The 22,373-nt window shown below is 35.8% G+C and overlaps 1 protein-coding gene across 4 annotated transcripts in view; it reads left to right on the top strand.

The window, feature by feature from the left end:
• LOC134541119 (fatty acid synthase) overlaps positions 1-22,373 on the top strand; it is a 198,115-nt gene that overhangs the window by 60,758 nt on the left and 114,984 nt on the right. The window contains exon 1 of one of the 4 annotated variants that reach the window (XM_063384295.1): positions 14,980-15,047. The exons of 1 other annotated variant lie outside the window; for it this stretch is intronic. In XM_063384295.1, the coding sequence (XP_063240365.1) occupies positions 14,991-15,047 (57 nt within the window). In that variant the 5' untranslated portion in view covers positions 14,980-14,990. Of the gene's footprint in view, positions 1-14,979; positions 15,048-15,802; positions 16,081-16,113; positions 16,701-22,373 lie in introns of those variants that run through there. 2 more of the 4 variants (XM_063384299.1, XM_063384296.1) reach the window with 2 other exon arrangements.

The following is a 22,373-nucleotide window of genomic DNA, read 5'->3' as shown; positions in this document are numbered from 1 at the left end:
TGTGGCGGTTTCTGCTGCCTTGGAACCTACATCTCCGATGACGTCACGGCAGCCATCTTTGACTCAAAAATTCCTCAAAAATGACTCAAAATGACTAAAAAAATTAACGTTTTGAGGAAAACTTTCACGTTTTCTTTTTCACGTTTTCTTCCTCAAAAATTCAAAAATCAGGATTTCGGAAAACTTCAAAAGTCTTTTGCCTTAGAAAGAACACAAATTCCTAAAAGCGGCTTAAAAGTCCTAAGAGCTAGCCGCTATAAGCCGCAGACGTCATCTATGATTATGACGTCACCGTTGCAATTTCCGTTACGTCCGCCATCTTGAAAATCTTTATTTATTATCCGATTTTAATGAATTTTTTTAAATAAAAAAATTAAAGAAGTAAAATATTAATAAAATTAAAAAAAACATAATTTTTCGACATGGAGCTCGGAGTCCTCGGTTCGAACCCAGAGAGAGCAAAAAAAAATAAAAAATTAAAATGTCGACCGAACCTTCTTCCAAGGCCTGTGCCCGGACCGGCTATCCTATACTACTCTTACACCTCTAAGTTTTTGACACACTCGTTGACATGACAAGGAAGATAATGTCAAATACAGGGGGTAAGTTACATTGTTTAACAAACAAACTTTGACTGTTTGGACATGTTAAAAGATAATTCATTTATAAAAAATGTTTTACCAGTGTTCATCCATTTTCTACTTTTCATAATAATAATAATAATAATAATCACCAACAACTGCTTCTATCCTGCCGTCGGGTCAGAAAAGTAAAATGTCTGCATCTTCCTCTGACTCTCCACCATTCCTTCTCCTTCACTTCATTCCGTTATTCTCCTCTTTTCTACACTCCTTTAACTATCTGCTCTTCCCAACTCCTTGTACTTCCTTGGGCATTCTTTCTATGTACTTCAAATTACATCATCTCCATAGGCAGCCTCTCTATTCTCATACTCTGGACTTGGCTATGAAACATCCCATTCGTGCTTTTTTTTCCTCCTTCCAATGAATTCCTTCAAGTCCTGTACTCCTGCTAATTGCTATGCACCATCTCATTCCTGATCCTGATGTCTCCCCTGTTTCTGCTTTTAACCTCGTCTATCTATAACCCATGCTGTTTTGGTACAACCTTAATTTGCAATCGATGGCTTGGTGAAGAGTGGTGTGTGTGTTCAACGTTGGTTCTGTCACACTGACAAACTTTCGCTTTCAACACCGCCCAATATAGGACCTGGAAAAAAAAAACACGTCACAATCGAAGCCATGTTTGTTTGGCAAGTTGGATGGCATGTTTCCATCAAATATATCTTTTTTGTATACATATAGCACTGGTTATAAAATGTTTTGGATGTTATATGAAACTATGACAAAACAGAATCGTACCCAGCAGAAATGGAAATCTCACCCGTTTCCAACACAACGAACTTTAAAAATGAACACATGAATTACTAAAGAGTGATGAAGGAAAGAGAGCTCAGATTATTGTTACATGAATTTTGCATGTAAAATAAATGTATAGTTAAAAAAAAAGGAAATTATATGTTTATTACTTTTAAAAATCCCGATATATTCGTTTTATAAAGTGACGAATATCAATGTGAGTTAAATTTAGAGTTGTTCTAAAAGTTTATCAATTCAAATAAATGATAATTTCAAAATTTTCATCAAGCTTTGTGATGCATTAATTTTATTCCAATATAAGTTTCGAATTGCGAAGAAAGCTGGTTAAAAATTATCCAGGTAAATTCGTAAATTTATCTTTATCTTCGTGGGTTTTTTGGGTACTGAGTTTATTTACTTCGAGAATGAATCCACAAGAATAATCAAAAATGTCCGAACACCGTTTAAGACTAGTGCAAAAAAAAAATCAATATTTTATTTTCCTCGTGTGTGTTCACCATTTTATAACAAAAAAAAAAAAACAGAACTCAGAAGTCGAAATATGAAGAGAAAAAAAACGAACATCGGGTTATCAGAAATTACGAAGTACTCTTTCGTTTATTTCACGTGAATTCTTCGTAGAAAAATTCTTTAACTTGCTTTTAATTTCTGACAGTGAAGACAGTAGACATTGTTGAGATAGAAAATAAAACAAACAACCGTTACATGTTCACATGTTTTGAAAAGTTTTATTGCGAAGGTCGAGAGTAGACAAATGTTTTTTTAATTTTTTTTGACGTGACGTCTAATAAATCGAGGAACGCCGGCTGCACGCACGAAAAAGTGTCCCGTTACGCACATTGTCCCATTACGCTGTGTCCCGTTACGCTCATTGTACGCTTGCGCCGCATTTATCTCTCTTCCATTCGATTGGAACAACCATCGATTTGACTTTTTCGAGGCACATTAAACTTGAAACACTCCCATTCGGTTCCTACTTTTCCTATCATCGCCCTATCCTTAACAGAATAACACAGATTGGAAGAAGTTAAAGAGCAAACATGTATAAAAGTTATAGTTAAAATAATCTGTTCGTTAAAGTAATAAACATATTTGAGTTAATGAGTGCAAATAAAAGTAAATTTATCAATTAAATTGTAGATTTCATTTCACTCCTTTGTATCCATACATAATAGTGATAATTCAATAAAAATGATTCATTTTATTCATAAAATTATGTAATCATTTCATCAATGTTTTGGTATGACGTCACGTTAAAATATCGTCCGTAAACCGACTTTACAGACAACCAAACAAACAAACTGTCCAGCGTGGTGACTTTTGACAAAACCACGCGGAAGTGGTCCCGTGTGAGAAACATGGCGTTTACAAGTCAATACCTGCCACACAAAGTGATCGTCTGAGCGCTTTGTTGATACTCAACAGCGAATGCTAGTCAGTTGGGGCATCAATGCCGTTGCCAGGAGACGACGAAAGCATCAACCATGCAATAGCGAAATTATTCTTTAAGATACATGGTAACGGGTTTTTTTTTGGGGGGGGGGGGGGGGATGGTTAAATTCTCAGTCTTTCGGAAAGGTCTAGTGTGCAAAATTCCATCGAGGCAGAAGTAATAAACTGTTATTGTGTATTTTTAAAAAGCGAGCAAACAAATGGAATATATTCTTTATTCATAGACCAGATGACCCGGTGAACATCGTACTACCCATAATTGATTTGATTGTAACTCTTCATTATCAATCCTTTCAAATTCATTCAGATCGATTATATTAGCCACATCGCGTACGGTTTGAGTTTCGTTTGGTTGTTAAATGAAACTCGTTTGTGATTCAAATGAATTCAATGTGTCTTATTTACATGAAAGACAAATGCTGTTAACATTCAATGGAAAGCTTTCTGGTGAACTATTTTTTTTTTTTTTCGTTTTGTTTTTCCGGCGCGTAAACAACCAAAGATGATGATGGTTTTCCGACACACGAACACGCGACATAACAGTTGCCCACGCGCGAAATACGCGAACTCAAAAGTTAATTCAGTAAATTTTCCTGCGACTGACCTTGTGATTTGTTGGTGGTCATAGCTTTGAATATATATACTGTATATAAGTCGCGAGTGGATAGAATTTACTCTACGTTTTTCAGAAGCGTATGATGAGCAGCTTGGGAACTTCACCGCTGCAGTGCGCTGCCGTAACGCCCTGTATCGTCTTAGTTGTTATTTACACGTTAGAGCGCAGCGCTGTCGCCCGCTGTCATTCCCCGCATCCCCACACCCGTAATTCACTGCAACTCAAGGTCGTTCAACAGGAGGGCGAAGGGGTGTTTGAAGAGTTCGACACTTGTCCGCTAGGGACCACCACAAGTCGATGCCCTAGAGATGGTGGCGATTGCAGCGGTGAATTAACCAACTACCTCAAAACCGTATTAGGAATTTTAACCTGGGCTGGCGATTCTATATAGTATATATATTCAAAGGTCATAGCGAAAGACAGACGCACGGGGAATTGCAGCCGTTTAAATTCGAATGGCAAGTCCATTGCAATAATCTGAACGCGCGGAATCAAAAAACATCCTCTCCTTTGTAATTGCCCTTGATTATCGTCGTCTCGATCACGTGTTTCATAAAGCCTTTTCACAGCCAATCTCGTTCAATTGCATATTCTAGGTTGATTGATGTTACGCAACATCAATGATGACTCAACCTACTTTCAATTGCAAAATTGTGAGGTTTTTTTAATCCGGGCAATTCCAGCGAATTAAAAAAATAATAATTCTGCGTGATAGTTGACTACCTCATCCTGGTTGATAACCGTCTCAAACCGATTTGAAAGGAAAAAAACTGTCCCGGCATGAAATTTCGAATGAACGCGTTGAGATCATCGACATGTTTTTTTTTCCGGCGCCATTTTGGCTCGATCGCAATATGGGCGTCGGCGCAATCGGTCATGTTCTTTGTGCCGTGTTTCGCTGGCGTATGCGTGTCTGACGTGCACAGACTCGTTGCATTCTGAATCTATTCGCTTGTTCATTTTTCTGTCGTTCTCGAACGCGATTCGGACGTGCCAGTACGACTTTTGTTTCTTTGACGTGACAACGTCTAATAAATCGATGAACGCCGGCTGCACGCACGAAAAAGGATTACTCATTGTCCCGTTACGCTCATTGTTCCGTTACGCTCATTGTACGCTTGCACCGCATCTCTCTTTCTTCCACTCCATTGGAACAACCATCGATTTGAGTTTTTCGAGGCACATTAAACTTGAAACACTCCCATTCGTTTCCTACTTTTCCTATCATCGTCCTATCCTTAACAGAATAACACAGATTGGAAGAAGTTAAATAGCAAACATAAATAAAATTTATAGTTAAAAAAATCTGTTCGTTGAAGTAATAAACATATTTGAATTAATGAGTGCAAATAAAAGTAAATTTATCAATTAAATTGTAGATTTCATTTCACTCCTTATTTGTATCCATACAAAATAGTAGTGATAATTCAATAAAAAGGATTCAATTTTTTTTCATAAAAGTATGCAATCATTTCATCAATGTTTGGTTATGACGTTGTCACGTTAAACTATCGTCCGTAAACCAACTTTACAGACAACCAATTTTTTTTAAAAAAGAACTTGCGGTGTTTTTTTTTTATATCAGTGCCACGTATGTTTACCATTCACGAGTTTCAAGTACAGCAACCTAGACTTAAACCTTGAAGTTTTATGTGTACTTTGAAGAAAGAATACATATTGAATGTTTGCAGGTGTTTTTCGTAAATTTCTACCCGTGCAGCTTTTGCTTCATGGCTGGACCCAAAACCATTGAAAACTCATATATAATAACTGACAGATAACTGTCGTAAATTTGTAGAAATCACTTCCTCGCCGATGTATAAAATTTAGAGGTTGAAGAAATCGGTCAAGTTTGTTAATTGGTATAATCGGACCAAGGAGATCCATTTTTGGAGAAGGTTTAAAAAAAAAAAAAAAAAACTGGAAAATCTCTTTGCTCCTTTAAAATCGAGAATATTGCAGCCGTTTGAAGTTATTATGTTATTATACCTGCTAAGAGTAGTACCAAACACTTTTAAATGAATTTTTTTTGGTAACGCCAGCCATTAGCTCTAAGGGTGGAGAAAAAAATAGGGGTTTTATGACAAAAAAAATTTGAGTATTTCAGGACTCACCAGTTATGTGTATCATTTAACCTTGTTAACGATCATTCAAGGCTTGAAACTCGTGTGTGTGAGTGAGAGAGACTAACTAACTAAAAGTTGCATATCGTCGGCTTACTTCTAAAACCTCGTAACTCCATTTCAGTCAATTTTACAGGAAAACTTATGAGCTTTTGGAGGACGGTTTCAACTGACAAAGATACGAGGTTTTATAATTTGTGAATAGAAAAGAGACTAAGTAGAGTTGACTTACGAGGTTTTATCAGCATAGGCACTAGAAAAAATTGAAAAAAAAATAAAACCAAAAACATCCGGAATATAAAACTGGGAAAATCTGGACTTACGAGTTTTTAGAAGTAAGCCGACGATATGCAATTGCAACATCCAAAGTTTATTTCATATTCTGTGATGAAATTATACATCCAACAGCAAACAGCAACCACAAAACTGATGGGATGGTATGTGCGGATGGCCTCAATTCATTCCAAATCGTCAGTTTGGAATGAGCAGTCCGGACTGGGAGCTGGACTGGTCGTTACCTACTAACCTACGTTACGTAGCTACGCTGTGATTCTGACATTGACTCTGCCGGCTGTAAAAAAAAAAATTGGTTGTCTGTAGAGTCGGTTTACGGATGATAGTTTAACGTGACAACGTCATAACAAAACATTGATGAAATGATTGCATACTTTTATGAATAAAATTTAATCATTTTTATTTTAATAATTAAAGAATAAATTTTGAAATTATATAGTATTCAGATTTTTAAAATACAAAAAGAATTATTATCCTTTATTGCCGAAATTGTTGTTGTAATAAGCAATGAAAACCACATTAACGTTTCACTTCACTTTATAAACAGTCGACGAAACAGTTCACGTGTAGATGACTTGTAATTAATTTTAAAAACTGGCGTTTAGCTATAAAGTTTAAATATAATTATGAACAAGTTTTCATATAAATAAACTATAATCAAATATCTATCATCAATTATATGAATCACCATAATTTTTTAGTCAATTGTAACATAACCTATTATTACTGTACTCGCCGACAGAATAACGGAACACAGCGTAACGGAACAATGAGCGTAACGGGACACAGCGTAACGGAACAATGAGCGTAACGGGTCACAGCGTAACGGAACAATGTACGTAACGGGACACTTTTTCGTGCGAGCAGTCGGCGTCCATCGATTTATTAGACGTCACGTCAAAAAAAAAAATTGTTTCACTTCAAAAAGTCTGAGATTTGCGTAGAGATTACGTGGTTCAAAAACAAAACTAAAGTTTCGTGCGCAGGCTTGCGACGTGTCCAGCTATTCTTCATTTCTCCCTGCCGGATATTTACTTTCCATTAGCGTTGCATTGCAACTTTCGCAACTTTGGTCCGTGCGTCTCAAGTCGCGGTATTTCATCGACAAACACTTCCCCTCTTCAAACAGATATTAAAAAAAAAAAAAAAAAAAAAAAAAAAAAAAAAAAAGTGCATGCTTACCAACACAGATAAATTCATGCGCCAGAAGGAAAAAATAAACAATGGAGACGGTGTGGGAAAAATTTGCAGTACGTAAAAAAAAAAAAAAAAACGTGGTCCCGAAACGGAATGGTTTGTTTGCCAACAGAAATGACGTAAACATGTCTCGACTCACGCAACCAGCACATTGTTTGATCTTTTTGTGTAACCGAGTTTCAAAGCGTGTAACATATGTAGTGACATACTACATTAACATAAATGAACTGTGTCGAAACATAACTTTGTATGTCAGTAGGCAGAGGTGGCCAAGTAGGCCTATGCATTACTACATGTAAACTGTTTGAAACAGCTTTTTTTTTTTTTTTTTTTTTTTTGTAATACATACACTTACTATTACACAACATTGAAAGTAAGCGATACGCGTTAAAAAAAAAAATAGTGCGTGGAGTCCCTCCGCGCGGAAGAAGTGAAACTTCGTAATGTGGAAATGAAAATAGGAAGGGGTAGAAATTGATTTTTTAGTGAAATCATATTGTTTCTTTAAGACAAACTTTATTAACATTGCTTACGATGCATAGCAAGAATACCACGCGCATGTGCTTGGGATCTACCGACTCACTCTCTTTCTCTCTCCTACTTTCTACCTTTGTGCATCTTTCTTTCTCTCTCTCCCTCTTGCGTTGGAATATCGGACGCTACTCGTTGCTAACGCTCGCGCATGCGTTCGAGTGCCACGCATTGACTCTCGCTCTGTCTCTTTCTATTCCCCCTCCCCAGGAGCGTTGAACGTTTAACGCAACCAGGGGCGCAACAACCAAATTTCCAAAAGGGGGGCAATATACCTTTTTATAAAGAATCATCGATCCCCCCTATTGAAGAGAGGGGTCTGGGGGTCCTCCCCCGGGAAAATTTGTATTTCAAGGTGGAAAATGGTGCTATTTAAGCAGTTTTATTTTCTAAAAATTGATTACACAGCACTTTCTTTGCCCCCGTTTGCCCACACTTCAAGGTTTCAGAAGGGGGGGGGGTGAGGCAAAATACCCTTGCCCCCCCCCCCATGTTGTTGCGCCCATGAACGCAAAAGTGCTTTCATACCCTCTCCATGGTAGCGTTAAACGTGTAACCTTTGAATATTTATACTGTATAGAAGTCGCCAGCCCAGGTTAAAATTTCTAATACGGTTTTGAGGTAGTTGGTTAATTCACCGCCGCAATCGTCACCATCTCTAGGGCATCGACTTGTGGTGGTCCCTAGCGGACAAGTGTCGAACTCTTCAAACACCCCTTCCCCCTTTCGTTGAACGACCTTGAGCTGCAGTGAATGATGGATGGGGTGGTGCGGGGGATTGACAGCGGGCGACAGTGCTGCGCTCTAACGTGTAAATAACAACCTAAGACGATACAGGGCGTTACGGCAGCGCCCCTGCAGCGGTGAAGTTCCCAAGCTGCTCATCGTACGCTTCTTCTGAAAAACGTAGAGTAAATCCTATCCACTCGCGACTTCTATACAGTATATATATTCAAAGGTTTAACGCAACCTTGTTGGAAGTGGCATTAGAAGTTTCACTTCAATAAATGTATATAGTAACTGCTTCAGAAGACATACTCTCTTATCGAAATGAAAGCCGCGATGTTGAACGCTTATCCGAACAGGCCGCAGAAAGTTGCGTTATGACGCGTCACGTTGAACGAACCCGTTCAACAGCATGAGTCATGTACGTCCCACGTGAGCTTGTGAGGCGCATGCTCTTGTTGAAAATGAAAGCGAACGAGCGGGTTCGCAGCTAAAAAAAAAAAAAAAAAAATATTGGTTGTCTGTAAAGTCGGTTTACGGACGATAGTTTAACGTGACAACGTCATAACAAAACATTGATGAAATTATTGCATACTTTTATGAATAAAATTGAATCATTTTTATTGAATTATCACTATTTCGTATGGATACAAACAAGGAGTGAAATTAAATCTACAATTTTATTGATAAATTTACTTTTATTTGCACTCGTTAATTCAAATATGTTTATTACTTTAACGAAGAGATTATTTTAACGATAACTTTTATACATGTTTGCTATTTAACTTCTTCCAATCTGAATTATTCTGTTAAGGATAGGAAGATGATAGGAAAAGTAGGAAACGAATGGGAGTGTTTCAAGTTTAATGTGCCTCGAAAAAGTCAAATCGACGGTTGTTCCAATCGAGTGGAAGAGAGATAGATGCGGCGCAAGCGTACAATGAGCGTAACGGGACAATGTGCTTAACGGGACACTTTTTCGTGCGTGCAGCCGGCGTTCATCGATTTATTAGACGTTGTCACGTCAAAATTAGTTCAAAAATTCCACGGGGTAGTCAGTAATGGCATCAATTATAGGTCATCACCGTGTCGATAGCTGTGTGTTATCTTCGATGCGCCGACTACCACGTCTGAATTTTGGTTTGTTTTTTTTTTTGTTTGCGGACGCCCCAAACGATGGCACGTTTTGAAATTCTCGGCAACGCCATCTATCCTCTGAGTTGAGAACTAAACTGTTATTAGCGCTGTTAATTCGCTAGTCGCCGCGAGCTAAAGTTTCACAGGGTTGAGAGCCACGCCCGAAAAAGTGACACATACTCACTTTATTTCAATGATATAGCGCCCACGATTTTCTATTATAAAACTGAATTAAATTAACCTGTGTTTTTCACTCCTCTAGGAATGGAATTGCACTATTATATGTAGTCTATCTTATAATCCAGCTGTGTGCCGAATACCACCCAAATCCATTCGGCGATTCGGGCGTGATTGAGTAGCAAACATCCAAACATCTAACCTTTTATATTTATAATATTACTAGGATTTTATGGACACCACATAGTCTATCTTTTAATCCAGCTGTGTGCCGAATTCCATCCATTTCCATTCGGCGATTCGGGCGTAATTGAGTAGCAAACATCCAAACATCCAACCTTTTACATTTATAATATTACTAGGATTTTATGGACACGACAATTGCCATCATTTTGCATAAATCACTTCTAAACTGACACACAAAATAAAGTATTCGGATATTTCGGTCGAGTTCGTCAATGGGAAAAATCCAATCAAAGTGGTAGAATTGGGGAATTTATTTTGAAAAACAGAAAAATCGCAATAACACCACCTTAATTATACAACTCCATTTTATGCGATATTCGTATAATGGCATAATATCTCGGTAGATTAATACCAAAAACTTTTGTAAAAATAATTTTTTCTATCCGACCAACAATAACTACAAGAGGTGGATAAACAAGGATTGAAATACAAGAAAGACAAAAATCCATAACTTCTTTAGTAGGTGTAGGTAGCCTCAAAAATATGATTTATTGTAAAAATCCTAAAAATTACTAAAAACATTCTTTGCTGCATTCACAATTAAATTCCTTTAAACCTATTGTAAACTTTATAAACATTACCTATCTTAAACCTTGTTCCAAAACCAATTTTTAAACAACCACTAATGAGTGCCAGGTATGAAATAAAGTGTTTGAAGGTCAAGAAAAAAATCATAACTACCGTAGTAGGCATGGTATGGAATTATTTATAAGTTATTAAATGCTGGATGTATTGAATTATAACACTCAAAACATATTTCGCTGTATGGAAAATGAGAACAAGATAAATCGATCATTTTGGAATATTGAAGAGCGTACATGATATGTTCCAGAAGTTTTTAGAAGTTTCCAGAACATACCAGAAGAAATAGTTCCTCGCAATCTACCTGCGTCTGTAGGCTATGCCGAAAGGGATGTTTTTATTGGTTCAACTGCTTGCTCCAATTTTGCAAGGGACGTATAAGTGTATCAGTGTGCCAAATTAAATCATTGCGACAGCAAAACTATTGTGGAATATATATTTTTAGACTTTAATAGTCGCAAAAAGAATAATTCCCGAAATTTAAATTACGTTATTAGAATACCTTCAATCATAATAGCCAAATATTTTCCTAAAAGCTGTGTATTCATTTAGCTCAGTGGTTAAATGTGTGATATTCAATGTTAAGTGGTTATTTGTTGAACTAATTATTATAGTAACTTATAATACAATAGTGCAGTCCGTCGGTTTGGTTATTGTACACTAGGTCTAGGTAGGCATTAAACATTCATTTGTCAATATAATTGAAATAAATCAAATCAACACAATCGAAGTGATTAATTAGGAATGTATGTACATACATATAAAGAAGAGTTTGTTTTGTATGTTTTCATTCTTCTTTGTTTCTGTTTTCTTTTTTTTTTTTTTTATAAAAATCTACAGTATTATTCCGAGCTTGATGAAATTTTGTACACTTGACCTTCAAAACAGGCGTAATTACACTGTCTACGTAATATTTAAACAAAAAAAACAATTCCTCATTCCCACCCCTTAAATAGGAATTTTGGTACGTGTTGAGAAATTTTGCACACTTGACATTCAAAACAAGACATAAATTACTGCCTACATCAGATTAAAAAAAAAAAAAAAAAACTACTACTAAAATCTAACGTCCACCAGTAGTTTAAATTACTAAAAAAAAATTCTAATTTCTCTTTCTAAAAAAAAACATTTCTGCACAACCTTCAGGCGAAGATAGATTACGAATTACCTATTTATTCGTAAATATTTTGGAAACATCTATAAAATTCTGGAACATTTTAAGAACTTAATGTACATAACATATTTATGTTCTCCAATATTACATAATGATATATTAAATATTTGCTCATTTTACATGCAGCTAAAATATTATGACTATTTTTTACAAAATGCATCCACCATTGAATATCTTAGAACGAATTTCATATTACATACCAAAAAAAGTAATTATTTAATTGTTTTAACCTTCAAACAATATTTTTTCATCCCTTGCACTAATAACGTGGTCGTATAAAAATTTGCTTTGCACCAAGGTTAAACATAATATTAAGATGGTTTAAAATAAATTCGAATAAATTTGATACTAAGAATTATTTAATTTTTTTTTAAATTTCAACCCCTGTTTTTAAGGTAATAATTCGTTTCATCAAAAATTGTTGTAGCCAAAGTTTTAGATTACGTTTAGGATTTATACAATAAACTATAACAGAATTGAACATTGTTATTTTCACCTCTTGCAATAACGGTTGGTTAGATAAAAATTTATTTTAACAATAGTTTTAGTCAATATTTAGGAAGTTAAACAAAAATAAGAATGGATTCGGTATTGTACATGGTTGGGAAGTTTTATTTTCTTATTCCAAACCCTGTTTTTTTTCAATCTCTTGCAACAATAGTTTGTTTTATCAACAATTGTTACAAACAAAAGTATTAGACAAACAGTATAAGGTTTACAAACAATTTAAACAGTTTTGATAGCGTGCCTAGTAAGGGAGTAATTGAAGCTCTGTTATTCCACCCCTTGCAGTTATTGTAGGTCGTATAAAAATATTTCATATCAAAGTTGTAGATAATAATTAAATATTTTACAATAAATTAGAGCGATTTGATAGTGTACACGGTACGGAAATTATGGATGTTTTAGAAATGTCTACCCCCTTTTTTTCCCCCCACCCCCTTGCAGCAGTGGCTCATCTTAACAAACATTGTTTCAGACAAAAGATTTACATATAATTTATAAGATTTACAAACAATTTGAACGGATTTGAAACTGTGCCTACTAAAGGAGTTACGAATTTTTTTTTATTCTTCACCTAATATTTTCAATCTCTTGCAACAATGGTTCATCTAATCAAAAATTGTTTCAGACTAAAATTTTAGATAAAAATTATAAGATTAATACATAATTTGTACGAATTAGATTTTGTGCCTGCGAAAAGGGTTACGATTTTGTTTGTCCTCCAACCCTTGTTTTTCAACCCCTTGCTGGTCGTATCAAAAACTTTATAAGACAAATTATTTTGGTATTATTTATAGGAGTTATAATAAGTTCAAACGGATGTGATATATTGACCATATAATGGGAGTTACAGCGATTTTTATGTTTTTCAAAAAAAATTCCTCATATCTACCTCTTTGGTCGGATATTGCCCATTAACGAACTCTACCGATTTTCCACTACTAGATTTTATGTATCAGTTTGGAAGTGGGTTGTGAAAAATTGCGCAGTGGTCGTGTCCACAAAATTATGATATATATATCACAAAATATATATTATATATATATATATTATATATATAATTTTGAGTTAATAGTTTTAAGGTCTATGAACCCCGGAAAAAAAAAACTATATAACTCGCAAATTGGTAACGACTACAATAGGTAGTATTTCTTTGAAACTACCTAAAAGAAGTTTACATTGTGTAAACGCCGGGCAATACCTGGTACTTTAACTTATTTAACTCGATATCCATTGTGCTGTAAAATAGTTTTTTTTGTTACAAAAGTAACGAAATTTCGATAATCATTTGTAGGTATTCATTTAAAAATCGTTTACTGTATTATATATAAAAAATATAACTCCTAACGCACGTACATAAGTATACGCACACATCATTATTATTTACATTTTAAAGTAATGAAAAAAAAGGTTTTCCAATATTTTTGGACTTGTAAAGTGTTCTCTGCTGAAATGAAAGCCTAGGTTTGTAGTTTTTTTATTACTCATTTATGTTGTCCAGTCATATATTATTATTATTTTTTGTTGATCCACGTTTAGACCAGTAGGAATAGTCCATTGTTGACGCCCGAAGAACGAACAGTTTTTTTGCCCCAAGTTGTGGACAGCAAACTTCATTCCAGAGACGTTGAACAATGTAGGCAGCTGTACTGCAAAAAAAAAAAAAAAAAAAAAAAAAAAAAAAAAAAAAAAAATTAAGTGAAAAATGAAAATACTGCAAGTAAAAATATTTTCTCCGCTGCACGGAAACAATATTCAGAAATGTCTATAATTATTACATAGGGTAGGATGGGAAAACAGTTGGTGGGGGGAATTAAGAGTTAAATTAATATTTTTTACTCTTTTATGTTACTTAGATTTATTTAAAATACATCAATATGTTGTTTTAAAAATTGGAAACAATAAAAATATTTCTGTTAAAAAACTGCTGCATAATTAAAAAAAGGAGATAAATTTGTATCTATTTAAAATTATAACATTTTGTTAACATATTTTTTTTCTCTCAGTGAAAGTATTCTTTATATACAATTATTGATTGTTTATTTAAGCACCAAAGCACCCGAGCTTTTTAACATGGATAAAAATAGCGTCTGTAACCATACCTTAACATTACCCTAATTGAGGTAAATTGGAGGTAGTTTTTACTTATTTTTTTTTGTGGTTGAAACCTCTCTTTTGATTTTTTGAGCAACACTAGTGTTTTACCTCAGTGGACACCCCTATAAGAGGAAACATTTCAATAGTATAAACTCAACTAAGGTGTGAATAAAAAAAAAATTCATGATTAATTGTAAATTTTTACATGTGCTGCAACGTTTTTCATTTGTAAGTCATATTATCACAGTATGTAGTAAAAAGTTAACAACTCACTAACATTGTTGTAACAAATTTCAGGACTGTTCTTGTACATGACTAAAAAAAAAAGAACAAAATTTACCGATTTCCAATAATGTAACATAAATCTTAATATACACGGGAATGAAAATAAATTTATTAAGATATTTTAAAAATGGAATTTAAAAATAAAAGTAAATCGTTTGATAATGTCAAACACATTAAACACTGTATAATTCGCTTGTAAACGAAGGGTTAATGTTTATGAGCTATTTTCCTCAAGATAAAATAAGTTATTTTGACCTCGCACTTCCGTAAATATCCCTACGTCCCTGCAATATTTTATGAGGTGATTGCCGAGGGGTGGTCGTGGAAATAAGGGATTGGGAGGGGTAAAGAGTGTGAGTTCGCCATAGATGACGTGTTTGCGCCTGCGCCGATGAAGGGGGAACAACGGACAACCGACGCGCTCATACCGCTAGCGCGTTCCCTTTGCAATGGGGAGGAAGTATAGGAAACCGCGCCGCAGCCACAAAAGTTCAGGAAAGAAACACGTAAGTGCTCAAACTTTCATTTATCTTTGTTCATCACGGCACCAGTTCGTAGTTTGCGCTTGAATGCCGGCTCTTCGGTTGTTATTTACGCCGGTGGTCTGCTGTGCGAATGTCGTGCAACCTGCCATAACCTTAATTACATTTCATATGTTTGTTGTTTACACCTCGTTCCAGGTGTGTTCCTAACTAACATTATTCAAAATGCGCATTAATATGCTATTATTTTGTTTACGTTAATTCAACATGGTTAATACTTTGTGAAGTGTACATGTGTAACGTAATCGGTAAATGCTGTAATACATTTATGGTGCAGTTGTGGATGTACATAACGTCTCATTACGAAAAACAATCGCCCTATGAAACGTGTAGTAAAATATTCCATCACCTTTTACGTAACAATGAGCCAGACGCCGACTGGCTGTCTAGATAACGCTGGCTGTCAGCTGTATTGATCGTGTCTCGCTGAACCTTGACCATGCACAACGCGTCTCACTATGCATTGAAAAAAAAAACGCATGCAGAAAGTTTTTTGAATGTTGCTTAACTGCACGTGCCTGGATTTATGACGGAAGGGATTTTAGTTGTCCTCGAGGTGTGTGTCTTGAGTGTGGAAGCCTACCCGGGCCGGTTGTTATTTTCTTGTTCGCGTCTCACGCGCCAAGCGGCACGCGACGCGAGCGCCACATCGTGCAGCGGAGAGTACCGGTACCACCGCCCGGCCACATGGTCGGCCGATGCGCGGGGCTGGGTGCGCAGTGGCCAGCTGGCTCTCCATTGGCCCGCTCCGTATAGGCTGACTGCTGACATCACGCCACAACGCTCCGTGAATAAAGCGATCCGCGGAACAGTTTGGAACTAGTCGCACAATCTCGCAGCGTGGTGTACCAGTGCCGACGAGGGGCCAAACTAGACATTTTTGCAACGTGAAACGGAACACCGCGCGATCACACGTATTTTTTTTTTTTTTAAAAAAAAAAGAACGCACCAGGGAAGATTCGTTGTTATATTTGAAGAAAAGGATATCGTGTAAGCGGTAAGTACTCCACGCAGAACCGGCGTTTTTTTATTTTGCAAACTTTTCACAAACAGTGAAACTCACTTGCAGTAAAGAATGTGTTTTGATTTTTGCGTTTGAACTTTCGAAATGAATATGTTCATGTTGGGTCTCATAACCTAACTACGTGTGTTGTTATTATAGTCACTTTTTATATGGGTTATAATATTAACTCTTTATTGCCATTGTCGTGTACTACTATTCAATTTTTTTTTTATAAATCGACTGTCGTGGCCGCAACCGTGCATAATATTTGAACGAAATCTACTTGTTGGAATTTTTTTTTTAACGTGATCATGAAGTTTATATATTTTAAAATTTTGTGAGAAGCCGTGTGGACTCAAACCAAGGATGTAAATTTTAGAGGTTATGAAGTGTGATGCAAGTTACGTTTGTCAGTGTCACTACGATGTCGTTTGCAGTGAAGTCAAAACATTTTTAAGTATATCGATCACGAAGAAGCGATTAGCACGTTTTTGAACTTCTTATTAATTTCGTACTATAAACATTACAGGAAATCTAAGGAAGTTCATGGTGGTGTAATTTTTCGTATTATATAAAATATGGTTCAGCATGAACTCGGCAGCACGTATTACCAGGTAATATTAATTTAACTTGCTTCAGATATTTATTACTAATAACCGTAGTTTTTATTGGTTTTACGTTGACATAGCACATAATATGGTATATGACAAAGTTTTTGTAACATGCTTGCTTAATAGTTGGGAGATTGGGTAATTATTCGCTTTATTTTTCAACAATAGATTTCTAAAAGTATCATGCTAACGTAAGTATTGAAATTCTTAGCAGAATTTATGAAGGGACCATTAAAAAAATTCAGATTTTTTTTTGTGTTCGAATGGAAGTTATTTGACAACCTAACAAAATTCAACTGTTTCAGGAATTTTTAATCTTGGGACTTCTGTATGTTGCATTCTTAGGATAGTTCTTAATATTTGCGAATGTGAATTCATCGACGTTGAATGACTCGCGGTTGTTTTCGTAGATTCACAAGTGACGCATGTTATCAGGCGGTACGTTTAAGCCAGACTTCAGAAGTGCGACGTTTGATAAAATATTATTTTTAGTTTTTGACCTTAAAACGTCTGGTTCAAACGGTTGCGATCGATAAGTTCACGACCGCTTTAAGAATGAGTTAACGGCCTAGTATCTGTAAATGAATGGAACGTGTGAAATCTCGCCGCGATCAAAACTTTTTTGTTGCTGTGGTCGTGAATTGTGCTTCCTGTCAGGTGATGGCGGTGGGGTGAGGTAGGGTATTGTACAGTTAGTCACAGCTCTAGTCTGCTGCCAACTTTCAGCGACTGACTGTTAGAAGCACAATTCTGTACTTCGGAGGCATAACACACTGTCACAATTTTTTTTTCTTCATGAGAGCAGTTTCAATAATTTTAAATAGTGCTTCACTTGTTTACTAAACTGCCATCTTGCAATTTCAAATATTGTGATACCTCTACCCTGCTATTTTTTTGTTTTGTTTTGTTTTGACATGGCATAGAAATCAGGTTTTGGATACTTGAAGTCACTACTTGTGAACTGGTGTAATTATGTCGCCCGCCAGAAATGTTATTTCCTCGCAGCTCCTACAGATCGTGCCTGTTTGTTGCTACAAGGTATGGGAGGTCCGGGAGATACGATTTATGCCTTGATAATGCCAGAAAGTGGGGTAAATAGTTCAAAAATGTAATGGGAATAGTCCAAAACGTCGGGTCCTAATCCCCTCCAAAATATGTGTATTTTGGACATTCTCAGATTTAAGTGTCGTATGCCACTCGAAAGAACGTCAATAAATGGTCAAGTTTACTGTTAAAACTTAAAAGAGAAGTTTGTCTTATGCCTCAGAGATACAGAATTAAGATTTTACAAAACGTAGCCTGGCATGCGCCAATTTTGAAATTTTTATCTTGGCACAACTTGTTCATTTTTAGAAAAAATTTTTCTAAACATTTTTAGTTGTGTGTAAAGGGTTTGAAAGCGTTAAGATCTGTAAGTAGGGCGTTGGTGACAACAGACTGACTTTTTCATGTAGTAAAGTAGCGGAAGGAAAATTGGGCTGCGTGAAACGTCTCATTTAACTTGGGCTACTTGCCTAATGTAATTGCAACTTCGCTGCCATTGCTGTTTTTTCATTGGTCGTTTGGAAGTCTATATAAACATTAACAGTTATTATAAAACGTTATATAAGAACATTATATGAGCTTCTGCGAAAACAATCTAGTTTTTATCTCTTATTTGCAATCTGCGATTCATTCATTCATAAAATGCGTGATTAAATCATGCAAATACAATTGTTGCAAGTACATAAATGTTATAGGACAATATCAACTCTAGATTACATGAAATATATTCTGTTTTATTTTTTCGACAACAATTCTGACAAAAATTATTTATGTTACTAGTATTAAAAAAATCTTTAACTCTAATAAAATATGGTCAATTACGAAATTAGAATGTGTAGCAGTGACTAATTATTTTAAGTTCAGATAGAAGGTGCTTGTAGAATCTGTGCTATTGAAATTTCATTCTAATGGGTATGACTTATTTTTTTTAATTTTTGTATTTATTTTTTTGAGTCGTCGCACAACTTCTTGTTTCTGATGAAAGGAACTCTCATGTGTACAATAAAAATTGTACACACTGCAGAAGTTAACTGTACCGGTGCATGCTGTAAGTTAGATGACAGTCTTGTCAAATACAAACTGTTTCCAAATATACTTTACTACGAGTCCTTCGTGTCATTTCCGTTCTTTCGTGTGCTTTCTTGTGTCCTTGGAGGGGATTGTGATGATGTCTTTTAGTAGAAATGGGACTATAGTCAGTTGCTTAGCCATACAAGAAGTCATTTGGTAGGAGTAATTTCTTGAATGGAACGTAAGTCGCATGTAACGGAAATGTGTAACCACGATGTTCCAATTGAGACGGATGGCGCGAACCAATGTTCACAAAGCCAAATGTAAAATTTAAAGTATTAACTGTATAGTGAATTTTTAACAAGATTGGCAGTATTTTAATAAATATTCATTGTCAAAAATCAGGTCCAAAGCCGGGGTGTAGTAAATTTTTAATACCTCTTATCGGAGCCGTTTCATTTAATAGTTTTAAAATTTCTCTCTGCATATCGAATTATTTTGTAGTCTACGTAGCTGCTCCGGAAACGATATCTAGCGGCGGGTGCGGAAACTACTTGTGATTCGCGTCAAGAAATGTTGTTGAAAACAATATTTGATTATATTTATCACGATCGGGATTAATTTAGAGAATTATTTCGTGTCGGAATTTCAGATCGTAAGTGTGTTTGCAACGTGAGAACACGTGAATTTGATCGTTACCGAGGATAGATGATACACATATCTGGCGAGTACTGAAGGACACTTCCCCCCCCCCCCCCCGTGTGTGTATTTGTGTGAATAAACACGTAAAAATAAAAAGTTTAAAAATAAGTGAATTTAGTCGCCTAAAAAAATGACCTGAAAGTTTTTTTTTTATTGATACACCAGGTCGTGTTAGCGTCGACCTTCCACGATTAGTGTCTCTGAATGAACCTTCGAAAACAATGGCCAGTTTTCTTTCGAAGCTGTGTCGTCAATACAAGGACGCGGCCTTGCTATTCGGAGACAGTGCCACGTATTCGACGAGTATCGTGCGAACCAATCCCATTGTGATCGCCCGATTGGTAGAACTCTTCAGCGCTATTCTTGGCTCGGGACGGGAGTTAACTTTCCCACTTGAATGAGTGCAATTTGCGTGCGATTATTTTTTTTTTCCTCTCAGGGTTCCCACACTGGCGCTCTCGTGTTATCTCGTGGGAAGTCTAAGTTGCACATAAAAGTTCTGCCATTCCCGCTTACACCCGAACAATTCACCTTCGGCCAACCTCGGGTTTATTTATATATATATATTTATATTTCTCTGTTTATTTTAACGTAGCTATGCTAACCTAACTAACCGTCCATAGTTTTTTTTGAAGTGTTTTAATGTAGCTAACCCAACCGACCACTTTTAATATTTGAATTCATTTTTCCTGCGCAAAAATAAAACAAATCCCGAAGTTGGCCGAAGGTGAATTGTTCGGGTGTAATCGGGAATGGCAGAACTTTATGTGCATCTTAGGTCTCCCTTATCTCGTCTTCTGCTTATCTCTCAAGGTCCGCGTCAGTCTTATCATTCGTGGTGGATGAATATTGGGTTCCTTACCTACCGGACTCCGAAGCGACGGGTTTTGCAAATATTTTACACACGCTCGGTTTATGTGATTTTCCCATGTGTGACATGTCTGAACGTAAAAGAACAACTTAAAGGGGGAAGTAACCTACAATAAATTGGCTTCTAACATTTCTTGTTTTTGCACACGATTTTAATTTTATTACATAACCCATGTTCAATTGTTTATATAAGTTTGACAAAATTATTGTTTTACAGTTTTTTTTTCTATTTTAAAGGCAATATTTTGTCAGTTCTATTATGTACTAACAGTATTACATCATGGGGCCCATGCAGTTTGGGATTAATCGTTTGGATGCAGCCTTCTTAGGTTCTCCCAAAACGCCGAGAATGTAGTTTTTTGACTGCTTCGGTTAATCCATGCTATGACTGATATAAAAATCCGCCATGAAGTTCATCAAAAAAACATTGAATGAGGACTGGTTTAGTAGGAAAAACCTTTTATAAACATTTTAAAGTGGTTATATTATGAATTGATTCAAGATCATGCCAAAAAAAATATTAGAAGCGAAACTTGGGATACTACCTTGTGACTGCGCAATTTCGTAAAGGAGGAAACCTACAGTCTCTAGTGAGCCTTGGTACCTCAGTTCTCTCGGTCAACTATTTGTATGTAGCTTTTTTTTTATCCTGTTAAAATTTCGTTTCATAGTGCGCACGGTTGGTAAAGATTTACTCATAATTCTAAAGAAGTATAACCAATAAAAATGCTGCCTCGTACATGCATGTACTCGTGGAATGGTTAGACCTAAAAGTAATTGAACTACACCAAAAATATTGTAATATGGATGATATAGTAAACTCGTGAGAAATACGCGAAAACAAGTGATGTCAAAAACCTGGCGGCGTGGAGTGTAACTACTTTTTTTTTTTCCACAATGTGTTTTATTTGCGTGAGAGTAATTGCATCTAACGGCGTGGAAGGTAAATAGCTTGAAAGCAATGCAGTAAATTGTCTCGGCGCTTCGTCAGTAATAATTGGCCAGTGTTTCCCATGTTGTATTATATTTGACTACACCGTAATCTTAAACCACAAAAAAAATCACTTATGTTTTTGAAGAACTGATCCAACTGATAAAAACGTGATAAATTGGACAAAAAAACTGATCTGAGTTTATTCTTCCGATCAGGATTAAGGTTAACTGACAATATACTCAGCTTGTATGGGACCATTTAAGTGATACACGAAATGACACAAAAAATATCATAGCTGGAAAGAACTAACTGGATGCACCCTTTAATTGGAAACGCAAGTTTTAGCTTAACAGCAAATTTATCTAAAACATTTTCTGATGGACAACAAAGAAAAAAATAACAGCACAGATGATCACAATAGGCAGAACAAATTTGTTCTGGCTAAATCATGCCACTTAATTATCTGTGCTGTCTAGGCATGTACCATACACACGGACGGTGATTTAAATTTTATTTCTGTTAAAAATATGGACTATGGGAAAAGGTAAATCACATTTCTCTTGTAACTTAATGTGGTGATACAATACCTATTTCAATTCGTGATTTCGTATTAGAAATAAAAAAATCTTCCAAAAATTTTTTTTCCACGTACAATGATGTGATTATACCAGAATATTGATCTTAAGCATTTATAAAACTGACCAGAAGGGAATTCACCTGGAATGAATTATGAAAAAATATATCTGAAGATAAATTAGCAAAACGTTCGTCGAAATGTAAGTTACAAGTTGAGTTAAAAAAAAAGTTTGTAGTAGTAAATTTTTTTAAATTTCTTGGAGGGCCTCCATAAAACTAGGTGGCCTAGGGCACCGCAAAGTCTGATTTGACACCAGTCGATAAATTGGCGTGCTGTGTTGATGCACTTCGGTTTTGTTATCCATTTTTTGATATTTCTTACGAACGACAAGCGTCTCAGCAATTACGTTGCGGCCGTGGAATTAGTTAAAAAAAAAATTCTATTTACGTATCGACGGGAGAATGCAGCACGGTTTCCGCGTCGTCGCGAAGTGAAGGAATTTCCCGAAGGCTGACTGGTCGTAGCGTGGTCCGTAGCT

The sequence above is a fragment of the Bacillus rossius genome, chromosome 18, assembly GCF_032445375.1.
Source record: "Bacillus rossius redtenbacheri isolate Brsri chromosome 18, Brsri_v3, whole genome shotgun sequence".
NCBI lineage: Eukaryota > Metazoa > Arthropoda > Insecta > Phasmatodea > Bacillidae > Bacillus > Bacillus rossius.
This window is presented reverse-complemented; position numbering and strand designations above follow the sequence as displayed.